The sequence below is a fragment of the Saccostrea echinata genome, unplaced genomic scaffold, assembly GCF_033153115.1.
Source record: "Saccostrea echinata isolate AGI-Se365-2 ecotype Australia unplaced genomic scaffold, CSIRO_AGI_Sech_v1 ptg000030l, whole genome shotgun sequence".
NCBI classification, from domain to species: Eukaryota; Metazoa; Mollusca; class Bivalvia; order Ostreida; family Ostreidae; genus Saccostrea; species Saccostrea echinata.
In genome coordinates, this window is record NW_026889779.1 from 10,828,630 (window position 1) to 10,851,425 (window position 22,796).

General features: G+C 33.1%; 1 protein-coding gene across 2 annotated transcripts; it reads right to left on the minus strand.

Annotated features, from left to right (window-relative positions):
• Positions 1-160: 160 nt before the first annotated feature.
• Positions 161-22,690, minus strand: LOC133197286 (transcriptional protein SWT1-like). 2 transcript variants are annotated; one of them, XM_061333244.1, is made up of 22 exons: positions 22,656-22,690; positions 21,196-21,367; positions 18,215-19,265; positions 17,928-18,061; positions 17,427-17,534; positions 16,908-16,989; positions 16,255-16,343; positions 15,993-16,091; positions 14,033-14,114; positions 13,353-13,441; positions 12,897-12,954; positions 12,547-12,644; positions 10,309-10,403; positions 7,449-7,511; positions 7,133-7,221; positions 3,428-3,509; positions 2,975-3,119; positions 2,255-2,355; positions 2,029-2,160; positions 1,334-1,433; positions 814-875; positions 161-650 (listed from the first exon to the last, which is right to left on the minus strand). In XM_061333244.1, the coding sequence occupies exons 2-22, from the start codon at positions 21,340-21,342 to the stop codon at positions 569-571; spliced, it is 2,988 nt and encodes a 995-aa protein (XP_061189228.1). In that variant the 5' UTR covers positions 21,343-21,367; positions 22,656-22,690; the 3' UTR covers positions 161-568. The 2 variants fall into 2 exon arrangements, with proteins under 2 accessions (XP_061189228.1, XP_061189229.1); XM_061333245.1 differs by having other exon boundaries at positions 2,255-2,352; positions 22,656-22,688.
• Between the last annotated feature and the right edge of the window lie 106 nt (positions 22,691-22,796).

The window sequence follows — 22,796 nt, forward strand, 5'->3', positions numbered from 1 at the left end:
GAGCCCTTGGGCCAAGGATACCCTGTGACAAATTTGACAATAATTGGCCAAGGGGTTCTTGAGTTATGGCCCATATTCTAAAAAGTTTACGCACACCGCACACCGCACAAATGGCCATAGCATTTGCTCTTTGAGCCTTTGGCTCAGAAGAGCTAAAAATGATAAGGACAAAGAGACTTAACCACTCTGATAAAGAAATGTAAAGCTGTTAAATTAATAAAACCAGCTTTGCACAATATCTACCTCAAACAATAGATTATAGAAAAATGGGCTTAGGATAGACATTTTTCTCCATATCAGGACAGCAGAGTATTACAGTATATTCATGAAAAAATTCAGCTGCACATTTACATCCCTCAATGTTAATATTTCCTCTCAGACATGAAAAATGAGAAGTCAAACTTTTAAATGGTACATGTACATCTAACATTCAATATGAAATTATTTGCCCATCATACAACCAAGAGTTTTCTCTTCTTTCTCACAGTCTCAACTCCATAAATGCTTTTCTCCCAAACAACTTATGAACATGGACCTTTTGACAATATACAAGTATATGTAAACTCCTTTAACCCTGCATCATTTTAACTTGTTCATGAATCTTGTGGATCATTTTGTCTAGGTGATCCAATCCATCTTTAAGCATTTGTCTATAAAAGAAAATCACACACCATTCATTGAACATATTTATGTAAATGCAGGATTTACTTTTTATGTACTTTGCATATAAACTGGAGTTATGATAGTTTATTTTTTTATACTCTACACAGTTATTAGCTTTAAAGCAAATAAGGAAGGACTTTATTGAAATACCTCTTGCTTTCCATCCCAAATAATGCCTGCACATTAGCCACCTCCAAATTACCATCTTTTGCCTGAAATAATAGAATATACTTACGTTAAACTTGTGTCTTAAAGTTTCTGTTAAACAGCTTTTTTCAAACGTGTGTCTAATAGCTATTACATTGTAACAGTAACCTGATGACCTTCACTTTTAAAATAAGAATTCTTAAATCAATGGCATATAAACTCATGATTATGATAAAGGTATAATGAGCTGAATCCCATCTTGTGATAATCTGATCTTAATTGCAGAATCGCTGAAGAGGTTTTTTGATCAATGTAGTTACATGTATGAATATATTCTGTGTGGCACATGTCCATAAGAAAGGAAAATTAAAGACTGAATTAAATACTAATTGCAATTCTTCTTAAGACCCCTGATTACAGTTCACATATCCAAAATTCTACTGGATCTATATTCAGTTAGGAAAAAAACCCCACAATTTCAAAATATTAAAATTGACAGAAAGACATGATTTACTACATGTACCTCCAAATTTAATCTAATGTAGAAGCTGTTCAGCTGAACACAGAGTCCATGAACAAGAGCTGCTTTGTCTAATATGTCCTTTGGGCTGAACCTTAATGCCCTGAAAAAGTTCAATAAAAGAATGGTCATCCAAAAAAATATACTGAAACATGATCATAAAAAGTTTACATGTTTTGTTTTGTTTATTTCATAAGAAAAAGGGAAGAGAAGTAAATTTTTTATCATTTCTGGTATAACGCTCTTATCTATGACCTTGACTCATTATCTGTTAGTGAGAATGAGAAGAAAACAATCCTGTACGAAATATCTTCAAATTCATGTACATGTAGATGTATTTCCATACAATTTCATCATAAAATAAGCTTTGATTGCTTGAAATATACATGTTTACAGCAGGATACCAATATCCACAATCTATGCAAACTTAGTCAATATACAATTCATAATTCTTTATAAAAGTATGAACCTGACAACCTACATGCACTTCTGATTTAGTCTACAGTGTGTAAATCATATACAGTCTTTACATGCAAATGTGAAAAGGCAACAGACAAAAAAATATGAGTAGACTGCATTCATGTATTAACTCTAGCAAACAATTAGCCAAAAGCTCATCCCAATGAAAATCTTCTATTCTACTTGTACCATGAAATTTAGTATTCTCTACATTCCATTTAAGAAAATACAGTACTAACTGCTCATATTCATATCGAATTCCATCCAGAGCTGGAATCAACTTCTGAAAAACAACCATCATTTTTTGCAGTCGCTCAGGATTAGTACTGCCATTTTTTCTCCTGTTATCAATCACCCCCTGGAAATCCTCACTGTAAAACAAATGAAAAGCAGGCATATTATTTCTAATTATGCTTTTTGAAAGATATGATAAAGGGGATTGGGGGGAGGGGGATATGTACTTACCAGCAGAAATACACGACATCCCATATGTTGGTCAGCTTAGATTCTACATCTTCTATACTTAAATGTTCTACTCTGTTCTTATTTTTGTCCATACATTCCTGCTAATAGATAAACAAACCATATATGAATCGTTTGTTAACAATTTGAAAGTTCTTATTCCTTTACATAAATGATTTGCATGATGTATGATTGTGTAATTTTACATTCAAAATTATCGTGGTACATGCATTTTAAAAATTCCAATGTAAGGCAATCTGTCAAGTATCTAAATTAAGTCATAAAGTCTAAATAAAAGAATGTAAATGGACATCATTTGATGAAAGTGTGCAAAATTTTCTTCTTTTTTGTTTAAAAATATATTTTACATGATGTAATTTAATATTCAAAATCATTTCAAATAATTCAAATTGAGGTATGTATCTTAACAAAGTTGTACTCTAAATAAAAGAGGCAAAACCTGATGAAAGTGTGCAAAATCCATTAAATCTTCATTATAAAGTCACATCAGCATATCATAATGTTAAAAGCTCAACAAAGAACAAATTTAGAAAACATGACAGGCAGATGAACATGCACAATTAGTCCATTATATGTTTATACGTGTAACTTTATATAAAAACAGGCATATTCTAATCACCATTAAATATGACCTATACTGGTTACAGACATGTACTGTACTTATTGTGATGAACATCTTTTTTTGTATTGACTTCAGCCTACCTTAGTCTTTGACTCAGCAGGCATTTGCTTTCCAGCCAAGTAAGCCTCCAGATTGCTGACCTTGACATTACCAGCCTTGAGGTCATGACACAGCTGCTCACATTTCTTCAGCCCTGACAATGCCTCACTGACTGAGGTGTCATCTCTAAGCAGTAATAGTAATTACATTTATATAAAATAACCTTTGTTTTTTTTAACACAATATACATGTACATGTATGTATTCTTCTAACTCATCATTTTAAAAACATTATAGTTAAATCATGATTTAGCAAGATGGGATCTGAGACAAATACCATCAACAGTGAAAAAATTTGCACAACATATTCTAAAAATATTTGCTTACATTCTTGTTTTATTCTGGGGTCATAAGAAAAAAAAACGTTCATATTCATGTATATTCATTTGACAGAGAGAACAATATGACTCATAAGAACAATAGGAAAAATCTTACTTTTTATGTTTGTAACATTCTTCCAACAATTCTAGGCAGTCGTTCAACAGGTACCGGTAAATCTCGAAACTCAGATGGAAATCTGTTTAAAAAATTCTCAGCATTGAATGTATAGTACTGAAACTCATTATTTTGAATTTCACATCAAGGAAAACTGCTGGCATAATAAAATGTAAAATGGTACATGTTTTACAAACAATGAACAAAAAATTTGCCTATCATCACTAAATCATGGATTGTAGTCTAAAGAGTTCTTTCTTACTTATTGGTATATAAACCTCAAATGGCATCACAAACATGTACAAATGAACTAAAAATACTAAGACAATGCTACAAGAACAAAATTATAACACTATCTATTATGATTCTCTGTTTCTGAATCAACTACAGTAGAGCCTCAGCAAAATGGACACTAATAATACAGATACTTCACCTTCTAAACAAAATCTGAGTGGAACAGAAGTTAAATTTATTTCTACTGATTTAAAAGATCTGTTTCAGTAATCAAGGTGCATCAATATATGGACAATTTGCTTTGAAACATAGCCTGAATAAAGGCAGATTAAAGGCACAACTTTAATATTGAGTCTCCCTTTTTCATCTTTTTTGAACTATGCAGAGACATATCACTTCACTTCACTGCATGAAAACAAGTGGCCCATGGGCAACAACACTCACCTGATTAACTTTAGCCCTGCTATTCTTATGATTTTAAAAAGATTTTTCTCATTCATATTCCTATGAAAAATATTATTATATACCATATTATAGCCCCACCTTAATTCTAAGGGGTCTCTGAATCCAAACAATATGGGGATGCTTCAATATCAAAATGATTAATATGGTCTTGAAATTAATGAGAAGAAAAATTTTATTCCAGTATCATGCATTACCTTAACTTTAATCCCAATTTTACCTAACTCTAACCCAAGGTCCATGAATTTAAAAACAAGAGGCCCATGGGCCACATTGCTAACCTGAGCACTATGGCTAGGAAAAAAGCAGAAATCAGTTCAGTATTGAAAAGTTCAAAAGCAAAAATGGTTCTGACCTATCCTTAAAGGGGGGGGGGGGGGGTATGATTTGAACAAACTTGAATCTAACCTAACTAAGGATGCTTGCATATTTCTTTGACTAACTGTGGGTTTTTTCCTCTTTAAGGTTGAACTTACAATATGATCCCATCCTACCCCCTGGTCATAATTTGAACAAATATGAATCTACACTACCTGAGGATGCTTCCATATAAATATGACCAATCAAGGCTTTGCTGCTCTTGAGAAAAAGATTTTTGAAGATTTTTTTCTATATATTCCTTTATGTAAAACTTTGATTGTCCACTGTGGCCCAACCCTAACCCGGGGGTCATGATTTGAACAAACTTATGAATCTATACTACCTGAGGATGCTTCCATATAAATATGACCAATCATGGCTCTGCTGTTCTTGAGAAGAAGATTTTTAAAGATTTTTCCTATATATTCCTATGTAAAAATTTGATTGTCCATTGTGGCCCTGCCCTACCCCTGGGGGTCATGATTTGAACAAATATGAATCTACACTACCTGAGAATGTTTCCATATAATATTCATCTTTCCTGGTTCAGTAGTTCTTGAGAAGATTTTTAAAAGATGCCATTAATTTTTCACTTATTTTTAATTATCTCCCCTTGGAAGAAGACATGGCCCTTCATTTGAACAAACTTGAATCCCCTTCACCTAAGGATACTTTGTAGCAAGTTTGGTTGAAATTGGCCCAGTGGTTCTTGAGAAGAAGTCAAAAATGTGAAAAGTCTACAGATGGACAGAAAGCTAGACAGATGGACGGACAGACATATGCCAGACAAAATGTGATCAGAAAAGCTCACTTGAGTCTTCCGCTCAGGTGAGCTAAAAATGAATCCACACAACTTGGAAATATTTATGCAAATCAATAGTTCTGTTGTATTTGAACAATTTAGATTCTTCATTATATCAAAAACAAGTTTCATCTTTTTCTAGTCTTCTTGAGAAGAACACTTTTAAAAAAATGTTCCAATGTATTCCAATGTAAAACTCTGATCCCCCTATTGTGGCCCCAACCCTACCCGGGGGGGGGGGGGGGGGGGGGGGGGGGGGGGGGTCATTGATTTGAAAAAATAGGAATCTACACTATGTCAGGAGGCTTATGTATAAGTTTCATCTTTTCTGATTCAGTGTTTTTTGAGAAGATTTTTAAAGAATTTTTCATAGATATTCTAATATACAACTTTGATCCCCAACAGTGGCCCAACTCTATCCCCAAGGTGCAATGCTTTGAACATATAAGAATCTATACTATGTAAGGAAGCTTTCACATACTGTAAAATCATCATTGTTCATGGGGGACCAATATTCATAGATTTTGTTGGTCACCCTTACCAATGGATTTACATCCACACAAATAATTCTTTCGAATCTTCTGTATAAACAAGTTTCCCATGAATTTACTTCCCCAAGTACCAGTAAAATTTTGCATGCTCACAAACATTGCCCCCACCCCCATCCCCCATATTAGAATGATTCTACAGTATGTTACATTTCTTCTGTTACAGTGGTTCCTGAGAAGAAGATTTTAAAAGAAGAACTGCGAACAATAGTATTGTTCTCCTGCCTACCTCCAAGTCAATTTTCAAAAGTTAAGATATTCGAATGATTTTTAATATTTATATTGACATTTATATGGATTTTCATAAAACATTACTTCTTTGGGAAAACAACGAGAGATAACTCTAAAATTTTGGTAAAACTCGTGTTTTTCACTATAGAAATCAACGGAAAACGGAAAATATTTTTAAAACATCTTCCCCCCCCGTGAAACAAAAATTCCTTTTTACGGGTAATATGGACTGTCATTTCACAAATTCATACCAAAGCTTTTTGTGTTTCACGGGGGGGGGGGGGGGGGGGGGAACATATGTTTATATACAAAAAACGACAAAAATGCTTATTTTTTCAGCAATTTCCAAGTGCTTTACAACTGAAACATTATATTTTACTAATATATATGCTTAATTTTATATGCATAAAACATAAGAAAAGATTTTAGAAACATTTATTCATATTCAAGACTATTTCAGAATATGGTGATGCTTTATAGCCCGATTTCAGTGGAAAATATCGTCTACCCCCCTTATTTCAAGAGCTGGAATTAGGGATATTTTACTATTTAGCACTGGAATTAAAATAATTAATCAATTGCCATTGAACTGTTCTTTGTATTAAACAAAGATTTTATGGCCAAATTGTCATCAATATTGAATTAAATGGTTGTAAAATGTAGGCGGAAATCGGGAGTTACCGTGCGTAGTTCTTTTTCCTATCTTTTCCAATGTAAAACTTTGATCCCCAGTTGTTGCCCAACCCTATCCCAGGGACCATTATTTGAATAATTTAGAAGCTACACTATGTCAGGAATCTTTCCCAAAAGTTTCACTATTTCTGACCCATTGGTTCTTAAGAAAAATATTTTTAAATGACCCCACCATATTTTTTACCATTTCTTGATGACCTCCCAATGGAAGAGGACTTGGCCTTCATTTGAACAATTTAATCCCCTCTCAGATGGCTAGACAAACAGCTAGACAGACTGATGCCGGACAAAGGGTGATGAGAAAAGCTCACTTGAACTTTCAGCTCAGGTGAGCTAAAAACTGCAGATATTTAAAACTTAATTCTACTAACTCACCTGCATTGATCTTAAATCTGGCCAATAGTCTGTCCACTACTGTACTTAAATTTCTTCTGTAAATCTGTCCAAATACTGCAATCCAGTGTCTAAAAAACCACATAAATCTAAAGGCATACTGTCCAAAAATCTTCAATGGTCACATTGTATATATAAGTACATAAAGTATATAAATACACAAGTATTTATTTTTTTGTTACTATTATTTACAAAATGTAGGTAAATGTGTTTTTATTCTTTACAAGAAGTACATGCACACTATGTTAAATTATAAAGGAAGACATTTATATTTGTGATACTGTAAAGAGAAGGTTACTTTTTGAAGCATTCAAGTAGGTCTGAGAGGGTCCACGGGGGCTTCTTCAACACAATCTCTAACCTACAACAAGTAGTTCAGAAATTGTAACATACAAGTGTTATCAAGTGTGAATTTAGGTAACATGCATTTTGAATGTACATGTAACCAAAATGATGTTGTAAACAGCTGTTGTAAAGTTGTAAACATGCACAAAACTGTGTGAGGTTATAAAACTAAAAATTCTGTATAATTGAAATTGTGTAATGGTGTAAGAAGAAGTTGTCTGAACTTCAAAATGTCTTCTTTTTTTTTTACTTTTACATCTACAGAATTATGCATCTTGATGTTTTCTCAAGTTGTATCAAGTTTTTACTTTTAAATTCAAAACTGAAGGTAAAAAGGTATTCTGAAAGAACTTTTCTGATTAATATGCAACCCTAATTGGAGATTCAAAGGCATATGGTTTTTCATCTGTCACGCTGTCTGTCTTTTGTCTGCAAAACTTTAACCTTGGTCATAACTTATGAATGACTGGTTCTAAAGTTTTCATATTTCACATGCATATTCCTTGTGACAAGACCTTTCTTTGGATAAATCATGACTGTGACCTTGGAGTTTGACCCACTTTTGAAAAAAATTTAACCTCCTACTAATGAACAAACTGGTGATTAGACTTTCATATTAGACAAGTGCATTCCTTGTGACAAGACCTTTCATTTTTTACATCTTGACCTTGGAGTTTGAACTACTTTTGAAATACTTTAACCTTGGCCATAACTTCTATATGGTTGGTACTGGGGCTTTTACATTTCACATGAGTATTCCTTATGACCAGTCCTTTCTTTGGGAACCAACATATTTGACCCTTTGACCTTGGAAGTCTGAACTACTTTTGAAAGACCTTAACTTTGGCCATAACTTATGAACGGTTGGTGCTAGGGCCTTTATATTTCAAATGTATTCCTCGTGACAAGATCTTTCCTTAGGTACCAACATTTTTGACTTCATGACCTTGGAGTTTGCCCTACTTTTGAAAGACTTTAACCTCGGTGATGAGCTGTTATACAAATATATCTTCTTTTATTTTAGTGACCATGGCAAAACCATTCAGTGTTTCAAAAACACAACTTGTTTTATTTTAATGACCATAGAAAAAAACCATTCATTGGAAGATTTCCAGAATTATGCATCTTGGTGTACATGAAATCTGATCAAAACTATGAGAAATAGCATTAAACTGAAATTTAATTTCACACATACTTTATTCTATTCCTGCCTTAAAAGACATTCAGTGACAAAAGCATGAAAGCCTTTACCTTCACTTTTTAAAAGCAGAAAAAATGCAAGTCTGGTACAAAAACAAAATGGTTGAAATGAATAATTTTAACATAAGGTTCAGGGGTGATCTAGCCAGGGGTGCATCTTTTTATAATGATTTAATATGCACATTGCCATGTAGACGACCTTCTAATTCATACAAAATTGAAGCTGAAAAAAAAAGCATATCTGATGATATCTCGAATACCATGGATATGTCGAACTGATTTGGAAGTCCCAACCACTTATTCCTTAAGTATTTTACTCTCAATATCTCAAATCCTTGGATATCTCAAATTTTTTCTCAGTCCCATCGAGTTTGAGATAATGGTTTGACTGTATTTATTCCCATGTAAAACTCTGATCCTTGTTACCCCCACCCTACCCCCTGGTGTCATGATTTTAATAAATTTGAATCAACACTATCTGAGAATGCTTCAAATTTTTATTATAATATTATTATATTTCATATATAGGTTTTCTTCATATTTAAGGTCTTCCTTCTTCCTTTAAAATCTGATAGCCCATTATGGCTCCACCTTACCCTGGGGGTCCTGATTTAACCAACTTAAATCTGCACTACCTGAGGATATCAATGTGACGAATCCTGACTTTGCTGCTCTTGAGAAGAAGATTTTTGAAGATTTTTTTCTTAAATATTTCTGCATAAAAATGAAGCCACCAAATTTTCACTAATTCTTAATTATCTCCCCTTGAAAAGGGTGTGGCCCTTCAGGTGAACAAAATTGAATCCCCTTCACTCAAGGATGTTTTGTAGCAACTTTGGTTGAAATTGGCCAGTAATTCTGAAGAAGAAGTAAAAAATGTGAAAAGACAGACAGACATCAAGACAGCTAGCTAGACGGACAATGAACAAAAGGTGATCATAAAAGCTCAATTGAGCTTTCAGCTCAGGTGAGCTAATAAGCTTCATTAAACTAGTCAATCCTTTGACCTACACTTTATTTCCCAAAATACTTCATTGAAAAACAAATGCTGATATTGCTGTACGAGTATTGGCCAATCAGATTTCAGCAAATGTGCATGCACTTGTTTTTTACATCTCACATATATATGCATGTTCTTTAAGAGTCTCAAAAAATATACATGTACCAGTACATATATTATCAAAGATAATGAGAAACAGCCATTTTAGTATCAGAACTGAATCAGAATTGAGCACATATGCATGCATGCCCTTGCATTCTTTTTTGATATATTACCATGTCATATTGTCTTCACTGCTAATATTTGTTTATTTTCCGAGTTTCAAAGCATTTCATGGGAAAAAAAATGACAGTTAAAGCTATTTTTATTATATCAGTCAGTTTTCCTCATTGCTTATTAAATGCCTCTTAAATCTAATAAGGTTTTATCTCAATCAGATAAGTACATGTACCCCCATAAATGGTGAGAATACTCACAGACAAAATAGTGCCCAGGAAAAAAAAAGAAGAAAAATAATCAGAAACAGAGTAAAAAATAATATGTTCCCAAACTTCATTTGGGGAACATAATTTACTTTCTTCAAAAATGGTCAGTTTCTGACATCCTAACTCACCAAATATCATCATATGCTGCTTTCATTTCACGTTCTAAGACACTGGACAAAGCATTCTTCAACCACATTTTCAATTTACAGAGCATCTCATCCAACTGTAATGACAATATACATGTAGCATACCGGTAATCAATTTCTTTATATCCAAGTGAAAGGATTCATAAAAAAGAAGGGCAAGTCTCACAAGATAATTAGATTTAAGATTTATAATGCGTATTTTTTACATACAGATTTACATGTATATACAGTGGCCTTCGGCTATTACGAGATCGGATACAGTGAAGTACCGCTTACAACTGATGAGTTTTGAGTCCCAAATTAATTCTTATTTATTTCCTTCATAAAAATGCCTGATATAGCGAGATCACTTACAATGAGATTCTGTTTATAACAAGGTCAAAATCTGTCCCGATTAGTGAAAAGAGCTATCAGATATAACGAGATACTTGTGACACAGATGATTGCACAGGCAAGTTCCGGTAAATAACAGTAATTATCATAGGTATCTGTACACAACTTTGCACCACGGCAATTAATCGAAGATGTTTAAAAGTAATAATGAGCTGTTTTTATTGCGATGTTAACTTCAGTTTGGCTTCTACAATGTGAAAGGTCATTTCCTACCAAACAAAAGTAAAAGCTACATGTATTAGCGAAAGTTAAAACATTCACATAAAATACAAAGGATTATGGATAAGAGTTAAACAGTTTACACATTTAGGACAATTTTGAAAACCAAATAAAAATTTACATTGCCTCTGAGTTTTGGCCTGATGATTTCGATATACTGTACATGACTTGGTAGAGTTAGGGAACTTGCTCAGTCAGCATGTGGAGCTAAAATTAGCAATACTGGTTTATAATTGAGCTTTCTGATTCTTTCGGCAATGATTCTTAAGAGATTTTAACAGTGGTAATTTTTTAAAAGAAAATGAGATGGAAATAAATTCAAGAGGTTGGGGATGTTTTTTGAGAAATTTCTGCAAAATAATTTATTGTTGGAAGTGGTACACCCCCCCCCCCCCCCTTTTTCATTATGTATATTACGATGGGCAATGATGATTCTACTTTAAGTACTTTAGAAAATTTGGCACTGCAATGTATTTGAGCTTGATCATAATTGTGCAATGCGAATGATTATTCTAGTTACAAGTACATGTAGCAAACCAGTGATGTCTTTTATTATTTGAGGTCATTAAATATATTTACGTGCACTTATTCAATTGTGCATATTTTTTAAAAAATTATTTTATTTCGTTTTCAAACAGTGTATTTAAATACACCTCTTTATTTCACTGTTATATGAACATAATTTCACATGGGAATAAATATGCTCAATGATACATGCTGGTCTTTAATAAAATACTGATTAACTCTCAGCTTGTAAAATGCAGACTTTGGATATGTCTAATATCGGTTATAACGACATCTAAACCGATGTCCCTAGCATCTTGTTATACTGTAGTCCACTGTAATGTAATTAATCTAACCCACACTGCAATGAAAAACTTTTAAGGTTAAATTTTATGACAGAGCTGGTGACTTTTTATGCCTCGAAATAAGGATTCAGGGGCATATAATCTTTGGTCTGTCCATCTGTTTGTTCATAAAATTTTAACCTTGCCCATAACTTTTGAATGGTTGGTGCTAGAGCTTTCATATTTTACAGGTGTATTTCTTGTGACAAGACCTTCCTTGGGGTACCAACATATTTGACCTCTTGACCTTGGAGTTAGACCTACTTTTGAAAATCTTTTGCTGACTAAGAATCTGAGAATTTATCATCCTTTATATTTACATTTGCTGTGTATTTCTACTAAGCCAACTGTGAATTTGATTTGAATTCCATTTTCCTGTATACAGGGAAAAATACACAGAAAAACTTGCGCTAAAGTAGCGTCTCAATGAGGCTACAGAGATGTTAATAAAAATGTAACAATATAGGGCAGCGAGAAATTGAAATATTGAATATATTTTTGGTGCTTTTAAACATTTAAAATGTAAATATAAGGAATGTTTTTAAGTTTAGTGTGAATTATTGGTGTGTAAATCACACAGACTTGCACATAGACATATTTTTCATGAAGCGTAGCACGCTTCATGAAATATGCCTACGTGACAAGTCTGTGTGATTTACACACCAATAACTCACACAAAACTTAAAAACATTCCTTAAATAACATCATAACTAAAAAAAAACAACCTAATGAGTGGTCAGTACGTGGAGTAGTGACTTACCAACTGACTGAGGCTTTCTGGGGGGACACTGGGAGAAATGGCATGTGATTTGGACGGGGTCTGTTTAGATTCACTAGGGACCAATGCTGGATAATTTTCTGGAATAAAGAAAAATAAAACCTCCAAAATGAAAACTTCAGCTCTGTGTAAAATTACTGTAGAAAGGCATTGTTCACTGTGTGTGCATGCGTGTATGTATTTTTTATGTGCAATTTAATGTAAACTTAATCTATTACCTAAATAGAATTACTGATCAGCATAAATTTCAATCGTTAATTTCTTTAATTTTTACCAACAGTAATGTTAATTTGTAATTTTTTCATGTAATATAAGCATTCATAAAATCTTACTGTTTGCTATTTTGTTGAGGCAATGAGGTTGAAGAGATTTTACTCCATTCATTAATAGCTAAAAAAAGAAAATCTCATTTAGCACTGAAGATACTACCCATGGTACATGTAGATAAATAATTGTATCGTTTACATGAAATTCAATTAAATAATGAAAAAATCTGTATGACTGATGGAAAAATGTGAAGTAAGTACAGGGTGGAATAATTTGTAATCACTTTTATTTATGGCATGAAACCTATTCACAGTACATGTACTGATAATACAGATTGCCAACATATTTAGAATGAGCATTTTTATAGGCAGACAGGTGTATTTATGAAAGAGAGACAGTTGTTCATGTTGTATATATACAATGTATATACAATATTGTTCTATGATGTTAGCAAAGGAATAAGAGCAAGATTACAGAACATCTACCCTTCTCATTCAATTCAAATAAATAGCTGTACTTACAAAACTGTCAAATGCTGGAATTTTACAAATTCTGGCCTTACTAAGGAGGTTTTTATCATTACTTAACAGTATCACAGTTGAGTTCATTCCTGCAACAGAAATCAAAAGACTCCCATTCACATCTTAATTAAGCCAAATAATGCTTCCCATTTCATTATACGTAACTACAGCTAAAAAAAAAAATCGATATTAAATTTCTCTTTAAATATTCCTTGCATTAACAAAGCAAGTGGAAGTAGACAATAAAATTTTTATAAATGTACATGTATATACCCACATATATGTTAAATTATTGTTATCTGAACACTTTCAAAACTAGAAAACTGTCCAGTCAGCAAGCATTAGCAAAACAAGTTGAAGTACATGTACATGTAGTTCAAAAAATTTCAACAATGTACATGTACTTATACATGTAGATATTATATTCTTGTTGTCTGTACACTTTGAAACTGTCAGGAAGGACCCAGGAGATGGATATGCATCTAAGGGAAAGGTTAAAGGGATAAAAATATGATAATTTGATAAAAAAAAAAAAAAAATAAATAAATAAAATAGACAGACGGTAAGACAGAGGGATTACCTTATAGCAACGAAAAGTCTTTGGGGTGTCCTAATTATTCATCATTTACAAATTTTGGAGAAGCAGCAGTAGCATGTATAATATTTCAGTAAAAACTTACTATTTTTTTGACACTGCAAGCAGGTCTGTAGAATTCTATCATCATTGCACTCAGCCTGGAATTCTTTAGATGCAGCTGAAGCCTGAAAAACAAAAGTAAACATTGACATTACAAGAACTACCTGCAAGGTAATACATATATTCAAAGTTATCACATGATATACTTATGCTAAATTTGCTTCTTATAAAAAAAAGTTCATGCCGACCTTATTGAATTTTTTATATTATTTTCAACTTATTTGTGAATAATTTAATTCTGGTTATAACACGGTATTTCATTGGATAAAAAAAATTACTTTATATTGTATAAATTGGGTTGCCTACATCACAATGACATGCGTTAAAAACGTATCAATCTGCCTGATTTTACATTTAAATTTTGTACGATTTGAAGTCATTTTTTTTAGGGCAATCATCTTTTTAGCTCAACTGAGCTGAAAGCTCAAGTGAGCTTTTCTGATCACATTTTGTCTGTAGTCCGTCTGTCCGTCTGTCTGTCTGTCCGTCTGTCTGTAAACTTTTCACATTTTCGACTTCTTCTCTAGAACCACTGGGCCAATTTCAATCAAACTTGCCACAAAGCATCCTTGGGTGAAGGGGGTTCAGGTTTGTACAAATGAAGGGCCACGCTCTCTTTCAGGGGGAGATAATTAAGAATAAGTGAAAAATTAATAGCATCTTTTAGAAATCTTCTTCTCAAGAACCACAGGGCCAGGAAAGATGAAACTCATGTGGAAACATCCTCAGGTAGAGTGGATTCAAATTTTTTCAAATCATGACCCCCGGGGGTAGGGCGGGGCCACAATGGAGGATCAAAGTTTTACATAGAAATATATAGGAAAATTTTTAAAATCTTCTTCTCAGGAACAGCAAAGCCCTGATTGGTCATATTTATGTGGAAGCATCCTCAGGGTGTAGATTCTATTTTGTTCAAATGATGACCTCTGGGGGTAGGGTGGGGCCACAATGGAGGATCAAAGTCTTACATAGAAATATACAGGAAAATATCTTCTTCTGAAGAACTGCAAAGCCATGATTAGTTATTTTGATATGGAAGCATCCTCAGGTAGTGTAGATTCAAGTTTGTTAAAATGAAGACCCCCAGGATAGGGTCGGGCCACAATGGGTGATCGAAAATTTTACAAAGGAACATATAAGAAAATATCTTCTTCTCAAGAACAGAAAATCATCTATAGCATTTTGATATGGAAGCATCCTCAGGTAGTGTAAATTCAATTTTGTTCAAATGATGATCCCCGGGCGTAGGATGGGGCCACAATGGGGGATTGAAAGTTTTACATAAGAACATATAGAAAAAAATTTCTTCTCAAGAACAGAAAAGCTATGTTTAGTCATATTGATATGGAAGCATCCTCAGGTAGTGTAGATTCAAGTAAATTGTTCAAATGATGACCCCTGGGATAGGGAGGAGTCACAATGGGGGATCAAATTTTTACAAAGGAATATATGAGAAAATTTTTTTTAAAAATCTTCTCAAGTACAACAAAGCCATTTGTTAAATTGACATGGAAGCATCATAAGGTAGTTTAAAATTCAAGTCCCCCCCCCCAATCTTTTCAATACTGAACTGATTTGTGCTTTTGCCTAGCCAATATGCTCAGGTGAGCGATGAGGCCCATGGGCCTCTTGTTTTTTCTTATACTAAATGAATGAAAATTAAATCATAAGAAATTAGTTTAACAGATACCCAATTAATATGATATAAACTGGGTTGGAACAATTTACACTTTTTTAATAAACCACATTTTTCATGGATGAAGAAATGTTGAGTAGTTATATACATGTATATGAAATTTTACAATTCGTGGTGGGCCTGAATTCATGGGTCTCTTCATACCTCGAAAACAACGAAAATTAAACACCCACGAAAATTAGTGACTTCACAGTAAGTAACTCCAATGGATATCTGCTATACTCTAGATACTGATGTTCGAATGTACCTGTGTTGCACTTTGACCAATCACTCGCTGATGGTTGTCCATGAAACATTGATAAATATAGTGAACAGCTGCTCTGGCACATTTGCCAATCTTCATGGACTAAAAAAAAATAAAATTGCATTTGGTTTCCACATAGTACATGTCTTACAATTGATTTTTAAAGATTTTTTTCAAAGAGTACAAGTATTTAAACAAAGTAAGGTATTGTGGGCAAAATTCCTACAATCTTACCCAAAACCAGACATTTTAAATGTCATTTTACCATAGTGGCAGCCGATGACTTGTTTGATTTCAGAGCATCTAATTCCTGCATCACCACCCACGGAATGACTAGATTAGGAAGCCCAAATTCTATCAGAAAAAAATCAAATGTTAATTTCATATCTTCTTAAGCCAATGAGCTATTAAAATCAGTAGTCTTTTATTAACCTTTTAAAAGAAAATATTTCAGTACTTCTCATTTAATACTTCTTATACATGTGCTTAACTTAACAAATGCAAACAATAACCTATCTTTTAAAACTTACTAAACTCTTCACCATTGACACACATAGCATCAATCAAAATCTGTAAACATGGTAAATGTACATTTCATTTCAGTATGCACATGAACACTGCCATGTACTGGTGAAATCAACTTAAAAATACCAGTAATTAAATTTCAGATAAACATTTGACTGGAAGTACTGGTACATGTAATTAGTCAATTATAAGTCTCATTGATGAAACTGATGAGTGAGAAAATTCCTTTAAGCCAGGTTTTGTTCATTTTAATCAATTTTTGACTCCCTTAAGTTTAATTTCAAGTAGCATTAATTCAGTGTACATCGTATATGTAAAAAACATTTACATGTGTATGCATGTCCATGTTCATGTGCATGTATAAAATAAATCCAGATCAAAGGTTTGACTTACGTTCAAAGCAGTGGTCTCTGAGGTCTTGTACAAATGCCAAGTTACTTATGAACACATTGGTGTCAACAACTATGTGTAAACCCTAAAAGTAAGAATATCATAAAAAAATAAGAAAGTTCTTCTTAAAAAAAAATCCTACCACTGGCTACTAATTCTTTTATCGAGTCCACATTACATTGTATTATTATTTTCAGAATTAGTGATTATACACCAATGACACCATGAGCATGTATACCCAAGTCTTAGCTGTAAACTTCTGAGGTTTTCTTGTTATTTTAGCTCTATATCCACAAAAGGTTGAATCCATCTTAAAATTTCAAATTTTAAATGATTTTCTATTTCTTTCTCAAATGAAAAGACAGAAAAAACTGTCTTATTTCTGGCATGTCCCTCTTTACCCATATCAACAGTTCTATCAATATTTTTAAAGTGTAATGGAAGCCTTTGTGTCTACTATATGGCTCCTTTTTTTTTTGAAAAAAAAAGAGAAGATATTTTGACACCCTATATATTACTTACATGGTCTACACTTTGGATATGTCCTGGCTGGTCAGAAGTGAAAACTTGTGTCAGTGTTCCTATTACTTCACTTGGACATTTCTTCACAGATTCTCGAACTTCTTTTAGCTGAAATGTTCCAAATTTCTTTAAACCCCATTTCAAAGTTTATCATATATTGTACAATATTATACTAAACAATTGTATGAGAATTACAGGTAATATCTTTCTATCACACTACATTTTTCAAAAGATAACACAAAACCATCACTCCTATCACACAAAATATCACATTTACGTAAACATGTTTACTAGAATAATCACCTATTACCTGGTACTTGCATAATCTGATTGTTTCACCTACAAGTATTTTGCTATTCTCTCATAACATGGACAAACTATTAGTGGAATGGGAAAATGGGTACTAAGATGTCACATGACTGTGGACACAAGTATTTTAAACTCAATCAACTTCATTATTTCAACATATATGATAATTTTTTAGTACTAAACAGTCTATACCACTATATCTGATACATCCATTTCCTCAATCTCTCTGTCATCCTCCTTAGTAAGCACCTGCTGGACTTCATCAATCTCCATACTGATTTCCTCTCGCCGCTTTTGGTTGATGGGAACAGGAGTTTCATGGACACCTGTGGTAATATTAAGAATCACTTGAGATGCTAGGAAAAGTTTTTGCCACTGGCTTCCATAAAATGCATTCAAAGTCTGACTTATGTGGAAATTGAATCATTTAAAAACTTCATAACAAAATTAAATGCCATTAGATGATGTTGTGTACCAACCTTTCCATGGATTGACAACAGCTTTCTTCACTGGACCATCATTTTTTATCGTCAGCGTGATATTGCTGAGGTTACTTGTATCACCCACAGACAAAAATCCACTGTCATAAGATTGAACCAACACTTTACGATTGTCATTCTCCAGACTGAATGTTCCAGAGTCTGGTGAACCCTGATCCAAAGTTGGATCCGAGAAATCACCAAGAGGATCTGATGCTGGGTCATCTGACTCTAAATGATTGATCCATGATTGAATGTCCTCACGTTTTTTAGGATCATTTAGAAGTAAGTTATCTGGAGATGATTCCCTTGGGGAGAGGTTACAGGTGTCAAAAGCTGAAGGAGGAGACCTTTTCACAACTTTCCTGGTATCACAAAAATTCCATTCTTCTAATCCATCTGCTTTCAATCGTTTATTTGTAGGTTTATCATCTTGAGATAAAGACTCAGCACCTCTCTTTAATGTCATTTTTTCTGACGAAGCCTTATGTGATGAAAGTTTAATTACTTTTTTGTGTGGAATATTCTCAGATTTAACAGAATTCTTATCTAAAGTGATCTTTTTTGTTGGTGCCTTATAATGCTGTATCTGTTCATTAGAGGCAATAAGAGGTCTGTTACTCTCTTCTTTTCCAGTTTTGCAGAAATCCTGTTGAACAGATTTAGGGAGTATTGAATTCGAAGGAGGTAAAGGCTTATCCAATGCTGTTTGTAGTGATTGAACTTTGCACAGATCTTTTTGTTGCCTGGCGGACACTGTATTAGATTTGACATGCTGTTTTACAATGCCCAGTGGGTTACTTTGTTTGGTAGTATCTGAATGCAGGTTAGCTGAATTATAAGATACAGAAGGAATGGAATTGCTAGGACAAAAATCTGTTCCATCATGTGGCAGTTCTAGATCTAAGCTATCATTCTCATCACTGTCCTGGGTTGGTGAAAACTGGGCTTCCTGATAATTGGACCGGGGCAATATGGGCGCCGGTCTAATCTCTGCTTTTATTCTACTACTCACTGCATGTTTATTTGATAACTTGCCCTCTGATGATTTCTGAAATGTTCATAAATATCCCATCAATCTGTATGTCATTCTGATGTTCATTATATGAACTAGAAAACTGACCAGTCAGCAAGGGCCCCGCCGAGGGGTAGAAATATAAGGGTGCAGCTTACAGAATGAGAATTTTAATTGGTTACAAAAATTTGAAATATGAAGGAGAATATGCAATAACAACTGTATTTATAAAATTTCAAGATAATTCCTAAATATCCAACAACCTGTAAAGAGTATCCCTGTATTTACATACCGGTAAGGCAGTAAAAAACATATCTATAATAACTCAATTAAATGTATATTTAAACAAGAATAAAGCTTGTGTTTTATAAAATGCCAGCCTTCAGTGAATACAAATATCACCCAAACTTGACCTTAACTTCAAAACAAACATCAGTTGCAGACAAAGGTTAATTTATCTTATGCCCTGTTCACACGGAGAGTTTAATTGGAATTAAACGTAAGTTACTGCGAATTAAATTTGATCCGCGTTCACACGGAGAATTTAATGCGAATTAGTTTAATTCGAATTAGTTTACTGCACATTAAATTACTTCGCATTAGCTCTGTGTGAACCCTTAGCGAAGCTAATTCGAATTAAATTTTGACGCATGCGTAATGCCAAAATTAAGTCACCTGCCACATGACGGTGGTCAGTTATAGGTACCTATGCCATTTTTAGTGCAAAACAAATGAAAATTACGTTAATCACTGAAATGTGTATAGACACTACATATGACATTATGTCAAATGAATTTGCTCTGCATAAGGTGAGGTGATTTGAAAATGATGTCATAATAGCCTCACTGAAAAGCCTTACTGTAGAAATAAAATTTTAATTCGCATTAGTTTACTTCACATTATCTGTCATGTGAACGCAATTTAATTCGCATTATTTTAATTTGCATTATTCTACTTCGCATTAATTTACTGCGAATTAAACTCTCTATGTGAACAGGGCATTAAAATGACAAATAAAGATAAGCCTGGAAAATTTTCTGCCCCAGTCAAGATAATTAATCCCAAGGGATTAATTGTACTGCTCTCTCATCCTTTTCTTCCAAGTTTACAATAAGAACTCTTTCAGTAATGATAGAATGAGTTTATTATTGGACTACCCTTTAAAATTAATAGTATTCTTGAATTTACATACAGCAGCCAAAAGAAAAAATGAATAAATAAATAAATAAAATAAATAAATAAAAACAAAAAAAAACAAAAAAAAAAAAATTAAAAAAAACATATCTTTATGTATATCTCATTTTTAGAAATCAATAAATTCATAACTCATTGTATATTTTACCAAAATAAAGAATGAACATTATTTAAATCCACATATCAGAGAATGTAAACATCATTCAGAATCAACCTTAACTTCAAAACAAACTTCATTTGCAGACAGAGGTGCTAATTAATCTCAATTTGACAAAAACAGATAATGCTTTGGATTTTGTTCAAGAGAAAAGTTAATTAATCCCATGGGACTAGTTGCAGCTTTACAATAGGAACATTCTCAGCAGTTATCTCTCTTTGCCCTGGCATTCATTCTAATGTAAAGTTAAGGAATCTACCCCACCACCCCAGCTCCAAACTGGATGACATAGAGAACCAAACTTAGCATCAAAATATGTCTTACTGCCTCTTCAACCAACATACCAAATTTGAACTTAATTGGTCAACTACAAAAAAAGTTATTAGAAAAAAAACAGAAAATTTGTGGACGGAAGAATGACAGACGGACAGACAGACAGACAGAGTGATTACTATAGGGCACCCACAAATCCTTGCGGGGCCCTAATTATCATGAAGAAATTTGATGTACATTTTCTATACGATGGTATGACTTCTCTAGTAAACAAATTTGAAAGTGAAATGGTAATTGTTGAATTTGATACAAATATATTTATATTTGTACACATGTACTTACTAGATATGGTTTGAGGAGTTCAGGAATCTCCCAGGTAGATACTCCTGTTAATGTATTGAAATAGTAGACTTTGTCTGGATATGTCTTAGATTGTTTAACCACCCAACCATTTGGCAATTCCTGTTTTTCATGTTTTTTATAACTCATTTTACATAGCTGTCAAAAAGTTGATCTGAAAAACAAAATGTTTTATCATCCCATGAGTAATAATTATTACATTTTTGTCAAAGATGTTAATGTGGAAACTTTGAAGATGTTGAAACACAGAGAACCGTGATTGTCAGAATTTCCACTCGGCAACATTCTTACACTTGCTAAAGAGCATATATTAAAAACAAGCAGACAATCAAAGTTTTCACTCAACAGATTTCTAAAATAAGAAAATTGTCATACATTTCTACCTTTCAATTTGAGAAACTGGCTTTACCAGCAGATAATGTATTTAATTGCTTATTTATAATGCACTTATATTTTTTTTTCCTTATAAACACAACACTTATTTTAAACTGTAAATTCTTTGACTAAAAAGCACAGTTAACCATTTGATATATATTCTGAAAATTTAACAGAGGGTTTCATGTTGCAATTGTCAAAGTTGAAAATCGCCATTAGATGATTAAAGAAGAAAAGTATGGTATATGGGACAGATTTTGCAATCAATGCAGCTTCAGCAATAGCCTGATGACCAGGCCTATTAAATCATGCTTGGGCTTCTAAAAGTTTTGTTACTACCTGCATGTTGGGCTGGTAATTTTTTTTGAGTCTGTACCTATACTGTTAAGCAAGTTTTAAGCGTGTGCAAGAAATATATGCAAGTTTTGCGACCTTTCTATACTCGCAAATTTTTATCATTGTGAACCTCTTATTCTATTGTGTATTTATGTAAAATGTTTTCTCAGTTGCATAAATAAGTAGTCCTGGATGGATTTCTGACAGACGCTGAATATTTCATAAATAATAGTTAGTTTACAATATGCATTTTTGTGACACATTTTCAAAAAGCACATTGTTTGTTGTCTCTTAAAATCCTAAAGAGGTGAATCTGAGTTAAAATTGAATAGGTATCCAGTAATATACAACTGCACTGGCTCCAAGGGTTGCATCCTCAACATATTAAGACTACCTTGGAGTCTGTAATACAAAGACATAAATCATGAGATTTTTTACATTACCGATCTCAATCATTTGTCAAACTCTTTTTACAAAACGATTTTTTTTGTCATTTTGTTGGTACAGTAAAATGCTTCCACCATTAAATATTTTAAATAAAGATTCAAATGTAACATCGCCTTGTCTGCAAAGTATGACACAAAATCCTATCCAGGGTTATCTTTCTTGCTAAACTGATTGATAATGTTTAAAATATTGCAAATAAGTTACGATATTTGAGCGTCTGTCATGCAAGTAAACGATGTTATCAATGATTCCACAAACCACAGACTATGCCATAATTATAATACCCTTTCCAGTTGTGCAGAACTCCTGCAGCCTCCTGGCTAAATGTTTTCAGTTCTGCATGTTTTCGTCTCACACAGTACCGGAAACTGAATTAATAGTCGCAAAAATGTACAGAAGACAAACATGTTACATAGCCTAAATAA